The 22,678-nt window shown below is 42.0% G+C and overlaps 1 protein-coding gene and 1 non-coding gene across 2 annotated transcripts in view; one reads left to right on the top strand and one right to left on the bottom strand.

The window, feature by feature from the left end:
- The window catches only part of SND1 (staphylococcal nuclease and tudor domain containing 1), a 422,669-nt gene that overhangs the window by 392,998 nt on the left and 6,993 nt on the right, over positions 1-22,678 (bottom strand). The window contains exon 2 of the mRNA XM_078439837.2: positions 1,061-1,210. Within this exon, the coding sequence (XP_078295963.1) occupies positions 1,061-1,210 (150 nt within the window). The remainder of the gene's footprint in view (positions 1-1,060; positions 1,211-22,678) is intronic.
- On the top strand, positions 10,302-10,414 carry LOC132679980 (small nucleolar RNA SNORA1). The gene has a single exon (XR_009610457.3). It is a non-coding gene; the product is annotated as a small nucleolar RNA SNORA1 (small nucleolar RNA).

The raw sequence follows: 22,678 nt of genomic DNA, 5'->3' as shown, positions 1-22,678 counted from the left end.
ACCATACCAAATTTGGACTCACAGCAGCTACTAGGAGATGGAAGAACTCAAGGAGTTCAAGGTAGACCACAGACAGAGGTAGAGTGATAGGGCAAAGGAGGGGAAGGCAGGACAAGCTCGTAAGTCTCTCAAATCGCCATAACACAATGGTTCTTGATTACTGAGCCCTAAGCTACCTTGAGAAACCAATTAAAAACTCCCTCCCTTGGGGCACCTGGGTGGCTCAGTGGGTTAAGCGTCCAACTTCAGCTCAGGTCATGATCTCACGGTTCATGGGTTTGAGCCCCACCTCGGGCTCTATGCTGACAGCTCAGAGCCTGGAGCCTGCTTCGGATTCTTTGTCTCCCCCTCTCTCTACTCCTCCCCCACTCACGCCCTGTCTCTCTCACTCAACAATGAATGTTAAAAAATAAAAAATAAATCAAAAAACTCCCTCAACAATGCATGTTTACACAAAACTTTGCAAACAATTTCAAGGGGTTCACAGATCGATCCAAGATTAGGAATCTGTAATAAAGCACAGGCATTCAATACACTCCCATTTATGGAAGTGAGAATGTCTGCTTGGACAGGCGATAATGTATCTCTGGAAGGAGACACAAGACACTAATGACATCAGTAGTCCCTGGAGAGAACTGGATTTTTCACTCCATATCCTTCTGAATTTTGAACGTGAATGAAGAATTCAAACACAAATTAATAAAAGAACGCTGCCATAACCAACGGCAGCCTCCAATGGCTGAGAGACTACCTAGGAAATAGTCCAACCTATGTCCCAAGAGAAGGAATGACAATGCCGACAAGCGTGCAGAGGTGGGAAGCCTATGGGAAAAGGCGGAAAAGGCAGAAAAGGCAGGACAGGCTGGGCCAGGGATTCACTGCTAGCGGTGTTGAGTGTGTGAACTCTGCCAGCCACACGGGTGCGTCCAGAGTCATCGTTCCTGTGACACAAAAATACTCAAAATACACAGGAAAACAAAGAGTACAAATGTGCATCAGTCAAAGACATTAGGCTAGAACCCGGGTCCACAGCCTCAGGGAAGCCTCTGGAAGCACCCACCTCATCCGGTGTATCTTTTGCATCAGGCTGTGTGGCAGCTGCCCGGCGGGCAAGATTTCCAGCTCGAATGTTGCTAAGGTTGATCTGCCTCTCAGGAGGAGGCCCTCCACGGGGCTGTCCGCGGACAATGATAGCACACCCTGAGAGGACCTACGGAGGGGGAGAAAAAGAGAAAATTAGTGGTCCAGAGGTAATCTCACCATAATGTAAGGTGTTCCCTCACCGTATCCCCAACATACTTGGCACCCTGGAGGCATTCAAATAAACGAATGGGATTGTTCTTAATTTCATTATGAGAAACACCCACAGGAAATGTTGGGCTACATACTGAAATGACAGACCCAGAAATAGTAGTAGGAATTAAACAAACAACAGAAAAGTCATAAAAGAAATAGACTGTTCAGGATAAAGGGCATGTGAGACATGGAGATGAAGGACCTCTGAAATTTCATGCCAGCAAGCACCACCACCCATGCTCTTTTCAATTATTAAGAAGTCAATGTCTCCACCCACACATCCCGTTTAGGAGGGAAGCAAGCAACGGAAGGCCTAAGAAAAGGGGAAGCTGAAGGAAGAAGCCCCTACACTCCACCCACAAGAGGCCAAGTACACCCAATGCTACACGTCCCTTGCGGACAGCACTCAGTCTAGGCCAAGAGAGACACACAAAGTGATCCAGAAAATCCACGCTCTCTAGGATTAAAACCTTCTAGCTCTGAGAGGCACCTTATAGCTCCCAAGCACAGTAGCTCCTTTTATCTCTCTAATCAAAGGCATCAGGCATAGAACCCACTTGCAAAAGAGCTCTGAAGCTCACTAGGATTTAACTTAAAATATCTGCAGGGGAGAAGGGAGGATCTCAAGTGGGAGAACAGAAGAAAAGGCGTATAGAAAAAAATGACAAACGTCACCCAAGCTATTCAAGTTGTCTTTGCTCAGCAAGGCACAATTTAATGAACAGATGGACTGGAGCACTGGCTTCACTAGATCTAAAAGACTCCCAATCTCACGCTTCAGAACAAGGAATAGGTGCTGAAAAATTAGTGATAGGCTGGCGAGATCTGCCAACATAGAGCCCTTCGGTACACAGCACCGCAGAGTTCTCCGTGAAGGAACGATGCTTGGAAAGGAAGCCACCCCTATGTACATTTGCTTAGCTGACATTTCTCCCTCACCTCTCCACTTTAATTAATTCTTTAAATTATGAAACATTAATATAAATACAGAAGCACATTTAAGCACCTATGTACACTTAAAAAAATGAGCAAACTGAATAACCACCACCCAAGTGAAGAACTAGAACATGCTAGAACCTAAGCTCCCTTCTGTGCCCCACTCTACTTGTAGCCCCTTCCCCGCCGCCATTATGACCACCCCTCCCTTACTTTCCTGTACAGTTTTACCATCTAGGTATACATCTCTACACAATGTAGCTTCATTTTTCCTATTTCCGAACTCTCTATAAAGTGAGTCTACTGCGTGTGCCCATGTCACTTGCTTCTTTTGCCCTTTGTTTTTTGTTTCTGTTTTGGGTTTTTGTTGATGTTGTTTTGGTGAAACTCATACATGTTGATGTAAAACACCTGTTTATTCACTTTCATGGCTATATATTTCATTGTATGAATAGAACATATTTATCCAATCTACTACCTTCTTACAGAAACTCTGTCCAACAAATATACACATTCCAATTAAAAAAAAAAATAGCGTTCTGATGAATGCCTCAGTATCACCAATACCTGAAGCACATACCTTGGTCTAAATGGCTCTTCCTTGGCTATACCAGGACACATATAATAAATGATGGTCTTCTTTATATATGGCAAGTCCTGCTCTTCATTTATATCCTTTCTGATCAAGTGTCACCAGTCACCAGCAATTAAACTCTATAGCTTCCAACCAGACAGCCTTTCTAACTGCCTCTCCTGAGAACCCATGCCCTGGGCATCATCCCTGGGAACTGACACCCTAAAAAAGACAAGCTCTCAAAGTGAAGCCAGGAAAGAACAGGTATCCTAAAGCACAGGATGTCTGGGGTTCCTGAAATGAGAAGCACCAAAGGAAGTAAAGGAAAAGAGTCTGCATCTGATTCATTTATAGTCAATTCGTCATAATCAGGAGAATAGCACACTGCAGAGTACCTGTACTTGAAATCACTGACGCACAAATTCCAAATGGGGCTGAGGAGAGCCAAACTACATCCAGCATACAAACCAGAGCATCTGTCCCCAATGCCTGCACCTCAGTTTTAGTCAACTTTTCACAAAAAGTAATAAAGTACTCCCAGGAGACCTAGTGCTTCTCAGTAAGCCCAGCTGGAAAAGCTAAGGCCCACGTATAAGAAAACCCACGTTGGTTGATCAAGGTTAAACCCTGATGAGTGAGCAATGACCCACGCTAGGAAAAAAAAAAAAAAAAGTCCTGATTTCTCAAGTCTGACCAAAAAGCAAACAAAATAAAAAAATTAAAAAAAAAACCAACAAAACAAAACAAACACACACCACACTGAAAAGCTCAAGAACAGAATGATGAGAAGAACCCTCCTTTGTCCCCTAAATATCAGAAAGGAGCTATCTCTAATGCCTCTACTGAATAACCTAGGTCCCTGGGAGACAATAGGTCTATAACTATTACCCTGGCAAACAACTTGTGCATAGGAATTTTGCAAAACTTCCTTTGTACCTCTTCCCCTCTCCCTGAATGCTATTCTGAAGACTGCTGTCAGAACATCTCTGCATTATTGCACCAAATATGCCATTCAGACAACAGTCAATGCTTGGATTAATATTAGAGAGAGAAGACTTCTACTTTACAGGTTGCTTGACACCTTTTATACTACTGAGTATACAAATTCAAGCAGCAGGCACCAATTCAACCTCCTAAGCAACAAGAATAGATATTCATCGTGGGAGACACTGCCACTCCTATCCCCCCAGGAGGAAAAGGCTGACACGTGTACATCTCTCCAGTGAAACTTGCTCCCCCTCATTTAGGCATGGCCTTGGTAGAAAAGTAGGAAAAGACCATCTGCAGACCATTAAGAAAGAAGAGACCTACCTATAAGAGAGGAACTAGTTTCCTTCCTACTATTTATAGAACTGAAATAGTTCAACACACACTACACCTCCTTCTTGCTATCTCCATTTCTCCTTCTAAGAATTGTTAAACTCCTTTCACCTGCCTCATTTGCCAATAGTCTTTACTCAACTTCTTCCTCAATAAAAATATATTAATGGCCTTCTCTTATCCAACGTTCTTCACCAAATAAAGCCAAGGAGAAGTAGCTCCATTGGAAAAAAATTTAAAAAGACCAAGGTTTATACATCAAATTTAAACTGTATCTCCTATAGCACCAAAACAAGTCATTTTTTCCTCTGTGAAAGACCTGACATCTAAGCGGATTAATTTTTTAAATTTTATTCATTGACTGATTCATTTATTCATTGATTAATTCAATGCAAATATGAGTGCCTACTATGTGCCAGGTATCGTTCCAGGCTAGTGGCATACTCAGTGAAATATAACAGACCAAAAAATCTTCTCTTAGAGAGCGGACATCCTAGTAGGGGGAGACAAACAATAAACATAACAAGTAAATAAAATACATTGTTAGTTTATCAGAATTTTAATTTCAGAAGAATAAGGTTAAGATTGAGAGGAAACTGTCACGGATAATTGTTCTGCCAAAGCTGTACTGATTCACGTTGCAAACTTTCATGGATGCAGTAATTATCCTTAATTGCTAATTTATAGGGCATAGAAAGCAAGTCATATGGTAACTGCTTTATCCAATTATATTAATAAAATGACATATTCTAGAAAAATGATCTTAGCCCTACCTGATACAGCAGGAGGTTTGTGAAAACAGCTGTCACAATGAATCAGTTTGATTGAGATAATGGATTAGACATTTCTCGGCTCTGCCAATAAAGGCTGCAAAGGGACGTGGTGTGATTCAGAGGACCCGGCTTCAGGGCATAAGTTGGACGGTGACAAAGGCTGAGACAAGCCAGCTGAGAAGGAAAATGGGAACTCAAACTGTTCACACCCACATACAGGTTTATTGGGAGAGTTACCTAAAGTCAAACACTTTATGGGCAGCCACTAACATGTTGCCCAGCAACAGAACACATTAAATCTTCACTAGACCCTGACAATTTGGCGCACATAAGTCTTAAACCCCCAGACCACAGACATGAGGAAGACAGAAACCTTACAGAAAACCCTAGTCATGCTACACTTAGCATGTATACTCGTTAAGAAGGTGATGGTACAGAAATCCATTTAAGTATATCAGTAAAGCCAGTATTTTTTCCATAGTACCAAGAATAAAAATCATCTTGGCCTGAGAATGGAATCTTATTAGCTGAGAACATCTCATTAAGCTCTGCAAGAAGAACTAGCTTAACATATGTATCTGCCTGTTAAGATTCAAGAGAAATATCTTAGCAACACCTGCCAATATGAAGACCTAATATAAAGAATAAGGGCAGCCACCTGATGAACACTAACATGTTCCCAAAAGGCCTGAAATAAACCCTGATGTTTACAGCCAAACGACTTTCAAAAAGGGTGCCAAGATAATTCAGTGGGAAAAGAATCTATTCAACAAAAATGGGCTAGAAAACTGAATATCCACATACAAAATAATGAAGTTGGACCTCTACTTCATACCACATACAAAACTTAGCTCAGAAAGTATCCAACTTTAAGAGTTAAACTATAAAACTCTTAGAAGAAAATGCAGGTATAAATCTTCATGACCTTGGATTTGGTAATGATTTCTAAGATAAGACACCATCTTACAAAGCACAAGTAACCAAAAACAAGATAAAATGGCCGTCAAAATTAAAACACAGTGACTCAGGGGTGCCTCGGTGGCTCAGTCCATTAAGCGCCCAGGGTCAAGATCCCAGGGTCATGGAATCAAGCCCCGCAATGAGCTCTGTGCAGAGCATGATGAACCTGCTTGAGATTTTCTTTCTCTCTCTCTCTCTCTCTCTCTCCTGACTCACTCACTCACTCTCTCTTTCTCTCTCTCTCTCTCCCCCCCCCCCAATACCCCTCTCCACCGCTGGCATGCTCTTTAAAAAAAAAAAACACAAAAAACAGTGACTCAGGGACACTATAGACAGTGAAAAGACAATATTTACAAAACATATCTGATAGGGGTCTAGTACCTAGAATAAGGAAATACTGTAACTCAATTTAAAAAACGACGCAATTGGGGCGCCTGCCTGGGTGGCTCAGTCGGCTAAGCATCCAACTTCGGCTCAGGTCATGATCTCGCAGTCCGTGGGTTCGAGCCTCGCGTCGGGTTCTGTGCTGACAGCTCAGAGCCTGGAGCCTGTTTCAGATTCTGTGTCTCCCTCTTTCTCTGACCCTCCCCTGTTCATGCTCTCTCTCTCTCTGTCTCAAAAATAAATAAACATTAAAAAAAAATTTTTTTTAATAAATAAAAAAAATAAATAAATAACAACGCAATTAAAAATGGGAAAGGGGTGCCTGGGTGGCTCAGTCGGTTAAGTGTAGGACTCTAGATTTCAGCTCATGTCATGATCTCACAGTTCATGAGAGCCCCACATCAGGCTCCATGCAGAGCCTGCTTGGAGTTCTCTCTCTCCCTCTTTCTGCCCCTCCCCTGCTCACACTCTCTCAAACTTTAAAAAAAGTGGGGAAAAGATAGGAATACGTTTACCCAAAGAAGATTTACAAATGGCCAGTAAGTACATGGAAATGCAAATCTAAGCCACAATGACATATCACTTCACAGCCACTAGGAAAGCTATAAGCAATAAGTGAGACCATAGTAAGTGTTGGCAAGGATGTGGACAAATTAGATCCCTCATACGTTGTTGGTGATGCAGTCATTTTGGAAAACAGCCTGGCAGTGCCTTAAAAGTTTAACAAAGCATTAGCACAGGACCCAGCAATTCCACTCCTAGGTATATACCCAAGAGAATAAAGTATGTCCACACAAAAACTTGTACACAAATGTTCATTACAATGTTATTCATAATAGCCAAGAAGAGTGGAAAATAACCCAAATGTTCATCACGTGATGAACGGATAAATAAAATGTGGCCTATCCATAAAATGGAATATTACTCAGAAATAAGAAGTGAAGTACTGATTGATACTGCAACATGAATGAACCTTGAAAATATTACAATAAGTGAAAGAAGCCCGACGGAAACAGCTACACCCTTAATGATTTCATTTCTATGAAATGTCCAGAATAGGCAAACCCATAGGCAGAAAGTAGATTGGTGGTTCCCAAAGACTGGAGGGAGGGGAGCAGATGGGTTTAGGGTTTCTTTCTCTTTTCAGTACTGATGAAAATGTTCTAGAATTAGACAATGGTGAACGTTGTATAAATACAGGAAAAGCCACTGAATTGTATGCTTTAAAAGGGTGAATTTTATGGTATGTGAATTTATTTCTAAAGAAAAAACTTTTTTAACATCCAACATGGAAGTACAAAAACTTGAGGATATAAAACATATACTTTGCTACAGAGGATTGCCATATCTAGCAGGAAGGTTAGGTGCTCAGCTGAACAACCCTAACAAAAAAATGTTTTAAAAAAGGCAGTTGACTCAGTAGCAAAAGCCAGCCATGGTGACTCACCAAAGAATGGAGGGCCACTGTAAACTTTCCAGTCCTCTAGAAATAACAAGGTAGAAGTGACAGGAAGGAAGCAGGACTTCAGCAAAATCTACAAAGCTCAAAAATGATGAAAATGGCTGAAAACAATAGAAGCTTTTTCTGAGAAACCACACAGCAATGAGAATGCACTCCTTTCCCTCTGTGGCACAGAAAGAAGAACGAGGAAAGTCACTGGGCTGAAAGATCCACAGTGCCATCTGGAAGCATGCAACTGCCACAACCCAGGTTGCACGTGCAGGGGCTATATGTCAGAGTGACAGAGAAGCAGGCCAGGGACCCTTCCCTGGACAAGAAATCTTCTTTACCTGAAAATACCATCAGGGGATCAAGAAGAAGCTGTTGTGGATGGGGTAGGAAAGCTTTTATTAAATACATTTTCATGAAGCAAAAAACTATTAAAAAAAAAAAAACAGGATTAAAGTAAGAGTAACTGAAGAGAAACTAAATTGTGGAAAATTTCGGAAAAAGTATATCAGGAAAAAACTTCTTGGCAGCCAGCACCATTGCCTCCACAAGAAGAATCATCTCTTGAAAATTAAAAAGTCATTGAGACAAAGAGCAAGCAATCCCAAAAGAACATAAGCTGTGTGGTCTGGGAGGTCTTTCCCAGAATACTCGCCAACACAGCCAGCTTCTTCTTTCTTTTTCTGGCAACAGCAAGAGGCAAACCTAAATTAGAGGGCCAGCAATCAAACACAATGAACTGGAAGCCCCTGGACTCATGGCAGGCCATTTCAGTTGCTGCAGGCGCACCAGCTCATCCAGCAGAGATGAGTGTAAGTGAGCAGCTGCTCCGGGGGCCAGCTATACCACAAGGTCCTCAGTTTGAAATCTGGGGACTTTACATCTCAGAGGGACCAGAAGGGTCATCTACAGAGAGAGGGCCACTAAGAGAAGATCTCATCCAGGCCCTTGTATTTTAGAGGTGAAAATCTGCAGCAAAACAAGTAAAATGACTTTTGCTTACAATAAAGTATTGACGGCCGAGCAAGGACTAGACATAAAGTCCCCCAATCCTGATGTTCCACCATGCTGCATGTAGAAACAAGCTTTTGGGGGGGGGGGGGGGGGGGCTGACGTGTATTAAAACAGTATCTGAAGTTACCTACTGGTTAGATCTTTTGCCCAAGTAAAATCTCCATTTTTATGTGTCAGCAGAGCAGGTGTCGAAGACTAAGCAAGTAAAGCTTCCATGAGCTTACTGCTCCAAATCAAACCAACACTTGTTAAATACCACCATATGCAACGCAAGCAGAGACTTAAGAGTCTAATATTACAAAAGAACACCCAAAAAAGAAGCACAAAGGAAGAAAACTCCAGAATGATAAAAACAGGATTGGCAAACTACAGCCCACTGGCCAAATCCATCCCACTGCCTGCTTTTGTACAACCCAAGAGCTAAAAATGGTTTTTACATTTTTAAATGGCTGGGGGAAAAAAAAAATCAAAAGGGTATTATGTAACATATGAAAAGAGTATGAAATTCAAATTTCAGTGTCCATAAATAAAGTTTTATTGGAACATGGCCAAGATCATTTATTTACATAATTGTCTATGGCTGCTTTCACACTGGAACAGCAGAGTTGAGTAGCTTCAACAGAGACCGTATGGCCTGCAAAGCCTAAAATATTTACTACCTGGCCCTTTACAGAGTCACTTTGCCAACCTCTTATATATTATGACATGACAAGGAAAGGAGATAAAAACTAGTGTTATGGAAGTCTAAATAGCAAGTGCACAGCAAAAATAAATTCAGGACTACCACTTCAAGTTATACAAACTGCTCCTTTTCGAAATCGGAGAAGAACAGAGGTATATGACAATAAGAATTTAGTTTCAGAATCAAAGCAGTGTCAGTGGTTAATTGGCTCTATCAGCCTCAGTTTCCTCATTTACAAATGTTCACAAAACATGTAAGAATACCCACGAGAGTTGTTACGAAACCTAAACGAGAATAAAAGCACTTGAGCACAGAGGCTGGTCAAAAGACCCAATACATAACGCCAATATCGTTATAAGAAATGGCTCAAGGGGCACCTGAATGGCTCATTCAGTTAAGTGGCAGACTCTTGATTTCGGCTCAGGTCATGATCTTGTGGCTCGTGAGATGGAGCCCCATACTGGGCTCCACGCTGACAGCTGACAACATGCAGAGCGCCTGCTTCTGATTATCTCTCTCCCTCTCTCTCTCTCTGCTCTTCCCCCACTTGTGCCCACTCACTCTCAAAATAAACAAACAAAAAAGAGGGGAGCCTGGGTGGCTCAGTCAGTTAAGCATCAGACTCTTGATTATGGCTCAGGTCATGATCTCACGGTTCATGGGTTGGGAGCCCACGTTGGGCTCTGCGCTGACAGTGAAGAGCCTGCTTGGGATTCTCTCTCTGCTCCTCCTGTGCATGCTCTCCCTCTCTCTCAAAATAAATAAACTTTTAAAAACATTTAAAAAAAAAAAAAAAAGAAGAAAACAGCTCAGACTGTAGTCACAAGTAAAGACTGTAAGAGTATGTACAATAGAAAAAGGTGGACATTTCCTCCAGGAGTATAAAAGAAGGTATCAAAATCATGGAAATTCTCCCACAACTGAATTCAGTCAAAAAGGATTAAATAGTGGCTACACTGAGACACAGGGGATGCTTCCATGACAGCAAGTTTATTGAAGTGGTGACAATGAGACCTGTAACACTTTCTGCTAGGCTCATGAAGCAGAGTGGAAGTAACAAAACTTTTCAATACCAGAAGGAACTAAAGAATAATAATTTTAGATCATTTGCCAAAATAGCAATCAATGTACTTCCTACAATTTTACTTCTAGGACCATAAGGTAAAGGAACTGGATCACAAAGATTACAGGTGGGGAATATCTGAAGAACGTCCATATGCAAGTGAGATCAAAGAAGCCGAACTGAAAGAACCCTGGGCTGACAGTGACAACCATGGATTGATTCTTTTCAAAAGGGCTATTTTGAAGATTATGATTCTGACTTTGGAGGAACTGCAGGGGTTGGCACTGGAAGGAACCACATGTAAAATTCCTTAAGTAATAATTTATTGACTTAAAGAAGTGAACAAGTCTGTGCTCAAAAACTTCCAATGTTATTACTATTAAATTCGTATTATTTATATGTTAAAAAAAGGATTAAATAACCCATAATCTACCTTCCTCATTTGCCAGCTAAGATACCCCCTCCCTAGAGAGGTAAATGTTATGTGTTTGTCAGAACTTTTGTCCTCAAAGGTAATGTTAAGTATCATATCCTAAGTCTGCACTGAACTTCATCCCTGACAAAGAGTGGTGGCGATCAAAGCCTCAGGTGACCGTGAACTCTGAAATCAGTCTTGAGTCTGAAAACAAATTCAAGTAAAAATCATTCCAAGCACTGTGATGTTCCCTCCTGTATAAATGAGGGCAATACTACGACCACCGTCTTCTCTGGATTGTGAGGATGACTAAGTGAGACGCCTCACGGCACCTGACTCCTAGCAGGTACTCAGTAACATTAAGGGCACATTGGTCTCCCTTCCCTTCCCTTTCCCTTCCCTTTCCCTTCCCTTTCCCTTCCCTTCCTATCCTCCACCCCTCTGCATCCTCACAACCATGCTCTGAGGAAGCAGAGCAGGCACCATTCTCCTCACTTTCTGAGGAAACCGTGGCACTTATACGACGGCATCAGAGCTAGGACACACGTCTTCCCAGCACACTTCCAATAAACCCCAAATACTAAATATATGTGAAATGGGAGTCAAAAATTGGTGGCAGAGGGCAAAATAGGTGAAGAGAGTCAAAAGGTACAAACTTCTAATTATAAGACAAAGTAAGTCGTGGAGATGCAATGCACAGCATGGCAACTACTGTATTGCATATTTGAAAGGTGCAAAGAGAGCTTAAAAGATCTCATCACAAGAAAAAAAAATCTGTAACTATGTACGGTGACAGATTCTAACTAGCCTTATTGTGAACATTTTATATATCCAACTGTTATGCCGTACAACCGAAACTAATATATATACTAATATATAGCTTACATAAAACACCAAGGTTGTAACTTCTGCACAAATAAAGCCTCACCATCAAGGAACTGACTCAATCTCCAGGAAGCCTGTACCAGGATGTACCCAGGATGATGGTCCTCTGCAGAGCCAAGTTCTCACTACTCAATGCTGAGCCCCGCTGTTGTCAAGGATCCAGAGATCGAGACACGGTTATGCAGAAATAAGAGAACTCAGGAAGAACTGTATGTCAGGCAAATGTGTCATTTCAGAGAAATCCATTTCAGTTGTCAAAAGAAAATCTCAAAGTGGGCAACAGTCACGTGCGAAAATTACCAAAGAAAGAAGCAAAAATTGACTTCAGAACATAAAAGATTATCACTTAACGGATTTTGACCCCTCTACCAAATGCTTAAGGTCAAGTACTCACACTATATTAAAGATGAAAAATTACTGTAGTGAGCAGGGCTTTTTGTTGGAGATTTTGCTGTTTAAATTTATTTTTTCTTATTTTTATTTTGAGGGAGAGAAAGAGAGTGCGCAAGCACGGAAGGGGCAGAGGGAGAGAGAAACCCAAGCAGGCTGCACACTCAGCACACAGCCCAACATGGGGCTCGATCCCACAAACCGTGAGATCATGACCTGAGCTGAAATCAAGAGTCAGACGCTAAACCAACTGAGCCACCCAGGCACCCCTAAAATGCTTTGGAATCACAGAATTGAAACCTTCTCTAAGCACACAGTTCAAAAAGGCTATCACACCCAAAAAGGATCTTGGGTTTTAAAGAGAGTCCCTCTTTCTTCCTATGCTAGTTATCTGGTGGGAATTTTAAAAATTTACATATGTGGTCTAATTAGGTTTTATAGTCAGGAAAGCCAGAAGCTCCTCAACGTCTCTAAAGTTTTAAGGAAAAACTGATGGAAGTTCAGTTACAATAATTAAGAACATTCTGTAAGAGAGGAGAGCACCATCCACATTTTTGGTTTCAGTGAAGCCTTGGAATCTTGGTTGTAATCTCTTTACCTCTCAGAGTTGGCCTTATCATCATAGAGGAATGGGATTATCAAAAACAATGCCTGAGTCCCCCCTCTCTAATCTACAAGGAGTGGTTTTGGGAGATGCCAAAAGAAATTCTGTTAATTTGCAAGACACAGGATTTTCTTTTGTTCTTAACCAAATTCTGTAATTTCCTCCTCCCGTCCTCCATACCTTTGCCCTTCTCCACAATGTGGATTGTCCACATCAAAATGTAGAGTAGTATTTTCAGCCAGCATGTGGAGGGGACAGGAAGAAGAGTCTCTACTGCTAATCAACTATAGCTTGAAAGCACTGAACAGTTATGTCACTGCAGCCACCATGGCTACAGACTAGAGAGAAAAATGACTCAGTTGAGTCCCATCATCTTTCAATTGAAACAAAAGAATAAAAAAGGCAGAAGTGAGAAGGGTGCACAGAAAGCCTCTGAAAAAAATTACAGGCCAGAAATCACGGGAGAGCCTGTTAGAAATGCAGACACACCAATTCCACCCAGGACCTACAGAAGCAGAACCTGCATTTCAATAAGATCCTTGAGTGATGGGTATGCACAATAAAGTTATTAATTCCCTGCCTCTTTATCCCCACCCTAACTCCCTGGCTTAGAAACATGTTCTCCAGCAAATTCAGCTTAAACTATCTCCACAAAGAGGCCTTCCAAATCCCCGAACTGGGTCAGAAAGCCTTGCTACGTGTGCTCTCTGACTACACCATACTTCTACTCATGGAATTTATCTCAACACTAAATAGTATAGTTGTTTAGTACTGGCTTTCCTCTCTAAGCTACGAGATCTATAACGGCAAGGACCAGGTCTATGTTACTCACCCTGATAGCCCCCGAGCCCAAAACAAGACCAGAGACAAAGTCAGCATTCAATAAGTGTTTTTTGAACAAATGAATGGCCCTACTGTGTAAAAAGCACAGTGCCAGATTCTGGAGAGAAGGGACAAGAACAATCAAGACATGGTCCTTGTCCTTAAACAACTCCTAGCTTAGTGGATTTTTGCCAGAGCTAACGAGAGCCAGGATCTCAAGAGCACGTGCCACACGCACAGCTGTTTTCCTATTTCTCTGCCAAATGACAACAGGTAGCCCAAATGTTCTCCAAGGCCTTCCACCCACCCCCTTGGCATGATCCACAGGCAGGCATGGCCTCACCCAGTCCGCTTCATCCCGTATTCTCCACTGCCGGAGTTCAGTCCCTTGTCCAGCCTTCTCTCTGCCCTCTATAACGCAGCTCCAAGTCCTCGGCATCGTTCCATTCTCCGCTAGGAAGCCTGCGCTGCTGCTGAGAACATTTTCCTCAGCACCCCCTTCCCTCAGCAATCCTCTTATTACGTGATGTCGAATTTCCCTTGTTACCTCCTTCAAGAATGTCTTACCTGACTCCTTTCTAACCACTCAATTGATTGTTTCCTGTGAGCTGTCAAGTCTACTCGATTCAACAGAAACCACTCAAATCTATATCCCAGACCACACTGGAGAATCTCCCAATTAACTGTTCAATATTCAATTGCCTTCCCACTTTCCTCAGTCATTTCCCATATCCCCCAAAGGGACACTAAGCAAATGCAGTAATTTCATCTATGATTATATTCTCCATGATTCTTATATTTATTCTTATTTAACAGACAAGCATCTCTCGGTAGATTTACACCCCAAAGTCTATATCCAAATACCTAAGGTAACAAAAACATATTTGAATTCCTTAACTGGTAGCAACGAAAGTAACACTATTTCCTTTTAATCATCAGAGAAGCAACTCACAGAGAAACGTAAGCAGACAGGAAAAGAACACACCATGACAGGGACGGAAGTGCTGAGAGAAGGCACCGGCAAGCTTAGGCCACCATCAAGCCAGCTCACAGCTGCTCACAGCTGTTGGCAGCAGGCTCATAATCCACCCCCCCCACTCTTTCCCACCCTCCCCCCACCACCACCAGATCCCAGTTGGAGTCCAACGCAGCCACTAAAAACATCAAATTCTAGACTCTAGGACTCTGATGAAGCACTGTATTATAGATGTGTTCCTGTGCGGGTCATGGGCAGGGTTAACAATTCCAAGGCCTGTGCCTTCTGAATGTTTTCCACATCCCAACCTGTAACAGTGATTACCAAACAATGATGGACAGGAGCCCTAATCCAAAGATTTGGTTGGGGACTATCAGAAATTTTAAAGCACTAAAAGCACTTTCAAAAGTTACTGATTTGTGGGGGCGCCTGGGTGGCTCAGTCGGCTGAGCATTCCAACTTCGGCTCAGGTCATGATCTCACGCTTCGTGGGTTTGAGCCCCGCATCGGGCTCTGTGTTGACAGTTCAGAGCCTGGAACCTGCTTCAGATTCTGTGTCTCCCTCTCTCTGCCCTTCCCCCACTTGCGCTCTGTTTCTTTCTCTCTCAAAAATAAATAAACATTAAAAAAAAATTTTTTTAAGTTACAGATTTGTACTTTTTCTTAAACATTTCAAAATACACACTTCTAGGGTATCTGGCCTCAGCCTATCTTACGGGTTTCAATAACTGATGCAGTTTTTCTGTTTCCATACATTTCATATACATGCCCACTCTGCATTTCAGAACTATTGCATACGGATAGTCATATAAGAGGAGGGTTGAAGATCATATGCCTCTTGAACTTCTGTGTGTTCACCACAGGTAGTGGAGGCAACTCCCCAAAGACACAGGCTTCTTCTCTTAAGGAAACCCAAGAAAAAGTTGTTCCTGATCACAAACAAGACCTCCCCTCCTCTGCGCAGTAACTGAGAGGTGAACCAGCAGTGGCCAAGGTAGGGTGGAGAAGCCTGGGAGTGCATTCCAGGAGCTCCTCGGTTACTGGATCCATCCAGCCCTCATCCCCACTCTGACTCCTTCCTCCTCAGGACCAATGCTCAGAGGAAGGAGGGAAGTACCCCCATGATTCCTGACCCAGGGAGGCAGCGGCCAGAGGGCAGCTCCCGTGGCTGCCATCCCTGACTTCTCACAGCACTGCTGGCATAGTGGCCCTGAGTACAATAGGTCACATCATAGTCCAATGATAAGGAGGGTTAAGAGGGCTGACACTAGAAACAGCTAAATGAAAGCACACCAGAGATCTCGAAATACCCAAGAGAAATGAAGATTAGTACCTTGAGTATTTCTCAGGCTTGTTTCCACGAAGTCCTATGCATTTTTCCTCAGAATGAACTTACAGCAATAGGGATGCCAGCTTATAAAGCAGAATACTCAGCACTATTCAGAGTGAATCATCTCTAAAGGACATCTAATACGTTTATTTTGATTTATATGCAGGACTGACTGCAGAACTTAGGATGCACTTCAATTTCTATGCTACCCATGAAAAACATTAATTTTCCCATTTTATTTTCCAGATTTGTTTGGAAACTTTTCCTATTTGAAACGTTCATGGTCAATTTTAGATGTCAAAATAAAGTACAAATCACAAATCTACCATAAACATTTCAGAGTCCTTTATTGCTAAATTAATGCACCATCCCAGGATTCTTATAATTAAAATCCTAGGAAAACTATGATGGGGGATTAAAAATGGAAGTCTCCTATCATCGAACACACCTGGAGATCACCCTACTACCTGCTGGTGGCCCAGCCTAGCCCCTCCATCCTCCAGCACAAGGCACAGATTTGCATACCTCTTCAAGAAGCTAAATAGAAGGTATCTAGCCTATCTGGAATTTCCTTGCATTATCTTCACTGCAGGTACTGCCCCTCCATTTTTATTAAAAACATCCATAATATTCTACATATCCTATGCTAACCATAAAGTCCAGCTCTCTGATTCCCCTCACCTTTGGGGGAGCACACTCTCTAATGAATAACAAAATAAATACAGTTCTTTAACATATAAAGCATAGAAATTTCAAATCCAAGTTTACGGACAGCTCACAGACACAGAGCATCTTTACTTTCAGCAGTACCATCAACCACTTTCAAAAACCAATTTTCTAAGTTCTTGTCCCTCAGATAATCTAAGTCCCAAGCTTCTTATTGTCCCTACATTGGCTTTCAGCTTCTGTTGACAATCAAAGAAACACATTTTCTACCACACAAGAGACAGAAGAGATACTCTCATCAAGAGCACTGATAAGGGAACACTTAAGAATTAAATGGAAACCAAGCAGTCGAGCCAACAGCCCTATAGCTGCTTGGCCACGTAAAGGAAAATTATTCCTCCAGAGCTAGAATCTGATGACTGACACTGGGGCAGGGCAGGGCTTACCCAGGCAGGAGCTGGGCCTGTGCCCCACAGAGAGCCTGCGGGAGGTCTCAGGAGATTCTAAAGCTCTCACAAGAGAGGAGTTTAACAAGATAACTGGGCTTTAAAGTAATAGAGGCAACCTCCTGGCCTCTGGGCTGTGAAAGGGCTCACCTGCCAGGAGTAATAACACAAGCAATTACTGCACACAGAATAATAGATCTCAGCAGGATTCCAGGACCCAGGCACTCCAGAGTCCCCCCTTCCACAGAGGGAAGGAAAGGGAGGGAGGGAAAGAATGCACCACTTTTCATGAAGACCTTGGAGAGTCCTATTAGGTAAGCAGATAAATTACACTTGGCATAGTAATTCACTGTTTTGGGTTGTTACCAAAAATAAAAATGCCCCTGGTATTAAAGGCTATAAAACAATGGATTTTCCCTCTCCTGGAACAGAATTCATAAAGTTTAAAAGTTCACTAACCTCCCATCCCAGAGACTAGGAACAAAGACTCAGAGCCTCGCTTCTTGTTCCTTTCTCTACTACAAACTTCCAGCAACGCTTAGTCACTTTAGGCAAGTTGCCTTAACCTTACACATTGCATCCAGATTACTCACAGCTGCTTTCAAGACCATCTGAGTATTCTCACCTGTACTTAGCCATTTCTCCTGCCTTTCATCTCACCCATTTTATTCCTCTGCCTCTGTCAAGACCTGTCACTTTCACCACCTTTCCAGAAAAGATTTTTAAAACAAATGGATATGAAAATATGACATTTGATTTTCCAATGTGTCCATTCTCCAAAAAACATCAATACTTAAATTCACAAGTTCCCCTTTCCACCATAAAACAAAGCTACCTACCTCTATTTAACAGCAACATTTTAATAAGACTGACAACTAAAATTCCATCAGACCAAAGCTTTACCCGGAACCAAGCACATAACCTGAGGTCTCAAGCCTAGGCTGCCTACTCTCCATTAAAGGCTTTCCTTAGCCATGAGACCCTCCCCTCAGCCATCCTAGTTGCTAGATTTACAGAAACACCTACCTTCTGTTTATTTAGGTCTCTGTGAACTTTGTGACCCCACACTCTCCCAGATTTAACTGTTCTTACTAAGCACAGTAAACATCCATTTCATCACTGGAATCACATACTCTGAAGTGAAAAGAGGTGTTACTGATAATTATGCCAAGACAACAGGTGTGAACAGCAAGAGCCCAGGCAGACTGGGATGGAAGCTGCCCTGTCATTACAAAGGTGCCAAGGCCAGGTAAAGGAGCTGTTCCTTGCAAATAACTAATTTATGTTCCTGCTGGGAGACTGGAGGTTTAGGGAACTGGCATAGAGAACCAAAAAACCCCCAAACAAATTTGGATTATTTGGTTCCCCTTGGGGATAAAGAAAATAGAAAATGTTTTACATCGCAGTGAAAAACTGCTATATATACCAGAATTTAATATTTACACACACATAAGAACTGTCCCCTTTCCAATTCTCCTTCAGTCATTCCTATTAAATGAAGAAGAAAGTTCCAGTCTGGTGGCAAGAAGCCTTTAGCACATCTTCATCACTTGTTAAACTTTCTTCATAGCCTTCTGCAAAACACCATACCAAGCTAGAATTTAATAACACTTTGTTTTCATTGTGCATTTTTTAAGGTACTTTCTAGGTATGGCAAGCAACACTGGTTTCCCATTGTCGACAGTGATATTAAGTTTGCTTTAAAAATAATATTTCAGGGGTGCCTGGGTGGCTCAGTGATTTGAGCATCCGACTTCAGCTCAGGTCCTGATCTCACGGTTTCTGAGTTCGAGCCCTGCATCACACTCTGCTGTCAGAGCAGAACCCACTTCAGATCCTCTGTCTCTGTCTCTCTCAATCTCTGCACCTCCCCGCCTTGTGCTCTCTCTCTCTCTCTCAAAAATAAACATTAAAAAGTTTCTTTAATAAAATAATACTCCAATTTTTAGAATAGTTGATTGCCAAAAGATTTTCAAACGAAATAGAAGCAGAGGCAGCGTTCCCATGCCAAAACCATGGTAGGAATACACACACATCTGAAGCCCAGCAAACCTGAGGTAACCCATAACACCAAGGTTGGGATCAGCACTTGACTGAGAGGCTGCCAACACTAACTCCCCTGGTTCAGTCTCTCCAAACAACTCTAAAAATGGCAGTTTCCCCATACAGGATGTGGTCATGCTTACCACCACCTCCCATCCCCACCTTCTCATCCGAGAAGAAAAAGGAGGAAAAGCTGTGTACCAGGCCACAGGAAAGTCAAACCTCCCACATGACCTTGCCTCTCACCTCCTCATGTCATCTGTAGCTCAGTAGCTGCACACTTCCTTAGTCATGGAGCTCTCTAGAACCCAGAAAAAGCAGATGAGGCCAAAGGTCAAAGAGCCTACTCTCCTTTAAATGCCAGGACCTTGGGATGCTTGCATAGCTCAGTCGGTTAAGCATCCGACTTCGGTTGAGGTCATGATCTCGTGGTTCATGAGTTTGAGCCCCGCATCAGGCTCTGTGCTGACAGCTCAGAGCCTGGAGCCTGCTTCCCATTCTGTGCCTCCCTCTGTCTCTGCCCCTCCCCCACTTACACTCTGTGTCTCTCTCTCTCTCAAAAATAAATAAACATTTAAATAAATAAATAAACACCAGGACCTTGAAACAATTGAAGGTCTTCAAGCAAGTAAAAAGGAGTTATTTAATGATACCCAGGTGGTTAAGCCCTGCCCTCTGCCAAAGAGATAAAATGGTTTTCAAGGATACCCTGGAGAAACAGGACTACCAAACATGCAGTGATTAATGAATAATAAGATATTAAGCTGTATTTTGCCCTAAATTTTATCTAAGATGGTATTTGTAAGAAATAAACAGGTTAAGTTTAAGTAAAGCCCTCCTACAACTACCAAAACCATTAACTGATATTAAAGCGTACCAGCAACTGCACTTCCAGGAATGTATCTTACAGAAATGCCAATAACAAGAACACAAAGATGTAAAAACAACATTCAGTCAGTGTAGCAATGTTTAGAATCATGAAAAACTTAAAACATACATCAGCAAAAAAGTGGGTAAGTAAATACACCCAAATGATGGAATACTCTGCAACCATTAAAGAATGAGGTAGGATCTATAACGAGATATAATAGATAGCCATGACAATTTTTTTTAAAGTTGCAGGAAACATATATTATCACCCCATTTCTGTTTCTTAAAAAGAGGGAGCATGTATTACATTTCTGCATGAAAAGTTTGGAAACACATTTTCTTAGGGGAATGAGAATGAATGACAGAAAACCGAGAAGGTCAGAGGGAGATTTTTATATTTAATTTACGTACTTCTACGCTATTTGAAATCTTATGAGCAGGTTTTAAGTCCAAAACTTAAATACTGGTAATTATTAAATAATTAATGCTAGTTGGCATTCACCTGAACATTCTGAAGGAATTCAGGGATGAACTAGGAAACTGCTGCTCAAAACAAGGAAAAGCCACAAAGGGAATTGTAGATGTAACCCTTAATCATAAGGACATCAAAGACTTGAGAATTATAAAGAAAATTTTATTTCCATATGAGACAAACAAGTGGAATAAAAAGTAAAAACTGAGACCACCAAAGAGGTCATTTGGGGTTTTACTGATGTTGTTAACAATGGGGCTTATAAACAAGAAACAGGATAGAGACAAACCAGAAGGCCTAAGTGTGTGGCTCCCAAGGATTACAAAAGCAGAAAGTGAGCAGCACAGAATCATGTTTTTAGAGGACACTAAAGACTTCCAGAGTAATAATGTGCCAAGTTATTGGCGCCAAATTATAGGAAGATCCTAGGAACCTAAGCAAATAAAAGGAAAAGTGGCAGATGAGTGTTAAAATGAGCATATGGCCTAAATCAGGCATAGAAAACAACAACTTCTCAGCTGTCAGTTATGACCCAAGAATATGATCTCGGAGTCACTGTAAACGGACCCCTGAGGATATCAGCCTAATACTGAAGTACAGATTAAAAGCAATGCAAAGTGTCCTGGCAGCCATCAAGATAAGTGCTAAAAAGAAAGCGAAACTAGTATCCTCCCCTCATTAAATTCTGATGTACCCGCCCCCCACACACTATGTTCCTTCTGTCATTTGTGTCCTGCCCCTTCAACTACATACAGAAAAGGAGTTAAACAAGATCAGTGGGTCTCAAATGCCAGTCCCCAGATCCAACCAAAAAACGACTCTTTCAGAAACACTTAGGAGAGGCTTTTAAAAAAAACAGATTCCCAGGCCACACTCACAGAGATTCTATTTCTGTGCCTCTGAAAGGCCCTTCTAGGTGGTCCTGAAGCATGGATCTGTTCAGGAAATCACTGGGAGGCTTCTCTCTAAATCTACTCTCAGAAAGGATTTAAGAAAGCGTACAATAAAAAATAAATTCAAAAGAAAAGAAACCATGTGAGGAACTACCAAGAACAGATTATGATTCCTATACTTGCACATTAAACAAAGTGGAAAAGATCTGCAAAAGACAATTAGGATCACCTACAGGAAGAAGTTTCAGCCTTGAAGTGTGAAAAAGCTAAGAACCCTACCAAGCCCCCCGAGATTCCTCCAATTAAGAGCAGGGCCAGAATAAACTCTCCCCATGAGCTACAGGTTCCCAGGGTGCCCTCCTCATCTCTACCCTTCTCAATTCAAGACTTATAGCCCCAGGAGAATGTCAGGGTGTTCCAATGCAGAGGTGAGACTGTGTGATTAAAACCCACCGCTGGCATGTTTCTCTAGGTCCCCAACAAGCACTCCCACTAGTCTATCCTGATACCACTACTGAAGCCAGGAACCTCCCTAGCTCATTTCTATCCACCTTCAACCCGGTCCACTATACAATCACTTAGTCTAATTCAAATTTTAACTCTCGTCTTCCACACTACAAAAACCACATTACCACATTTCATATTTCATAATCTACTGTCTCAAAAAAAAAGAAAAAAAAAAAACAAGCAACAGGAACAGAAAACATGTTTCATGCAGAATAAGCAGCAACTCAGAGTGAAGCCTACCATAAGGTAGATTTCTCAGTTTGGGTTCATCATGCCTAAAAGACATGCATTGTAAGGTTTCTTATACAATCACAGCCTTTGGGACTGTTGGGAGCTTAGAGACAACAGGTTTACCACTTCGTTTAAAAAAGAAAGAGTCTGAGGGGCACCCAAGCGGCTCAGTCAGTTAAGCATCTGACTCTTGATTTCAGCTCAGGTAACGGATCTCAGTTTGTGGTTTGAGCCCTGCGCGAGGCTCTGCACTGACAGCACAGAGCCTACTTGGGATCCTCTCTCCCCCTCTCTGCCCCTTACCCGCTTGCTCGCTCTCGCTCTCTCTTTTGAAATAAATAAGCTAGGAAGGAAAGGAGGGAGGAAGGGAGGGAGACTGAGAGGTGAAATGTCTTACCCCACATCACCCAAGTGGAGAATAGCAGCATCTGGGCTAGAACTTGTATCCCCTGAATCCTAGGCCAACGATCTCTCTTCTCTGCCAGGCTGCTTCCCAGAGACAATGTTAAGAAATTAGTTAATAAATTAATGTTAATAAATTCATATTAATGTTAATAAATTAATAAAGTTTATTAACTTTAAGCACAGATTCTCCAGTCTCCTCAATTCCTCCCCTTACACAGGAGGTTGGTGTTACAAGCCCATCCCAAGGAGACTACTTCCCACACAGAGAGAA

This window comes from Panthera onca, chromosome A2 (assembly GCF_046562875.1).
Source record: "Panthera onca isolate mPanOnc1 chromosome A2, mPanOnc1 haplotype 2, whole genome shotgun sequence".
NCBI lineage: Eukaryota > Metazoa > Chordata > Mammalia > Carnivora > Felidae > Panthera > Panthera onca.
The sequence above is the reverse complement of the archived record's forward strand: the minus strand, read 5'-3'. Positions and strand labels throughout refer to the sequence as shown.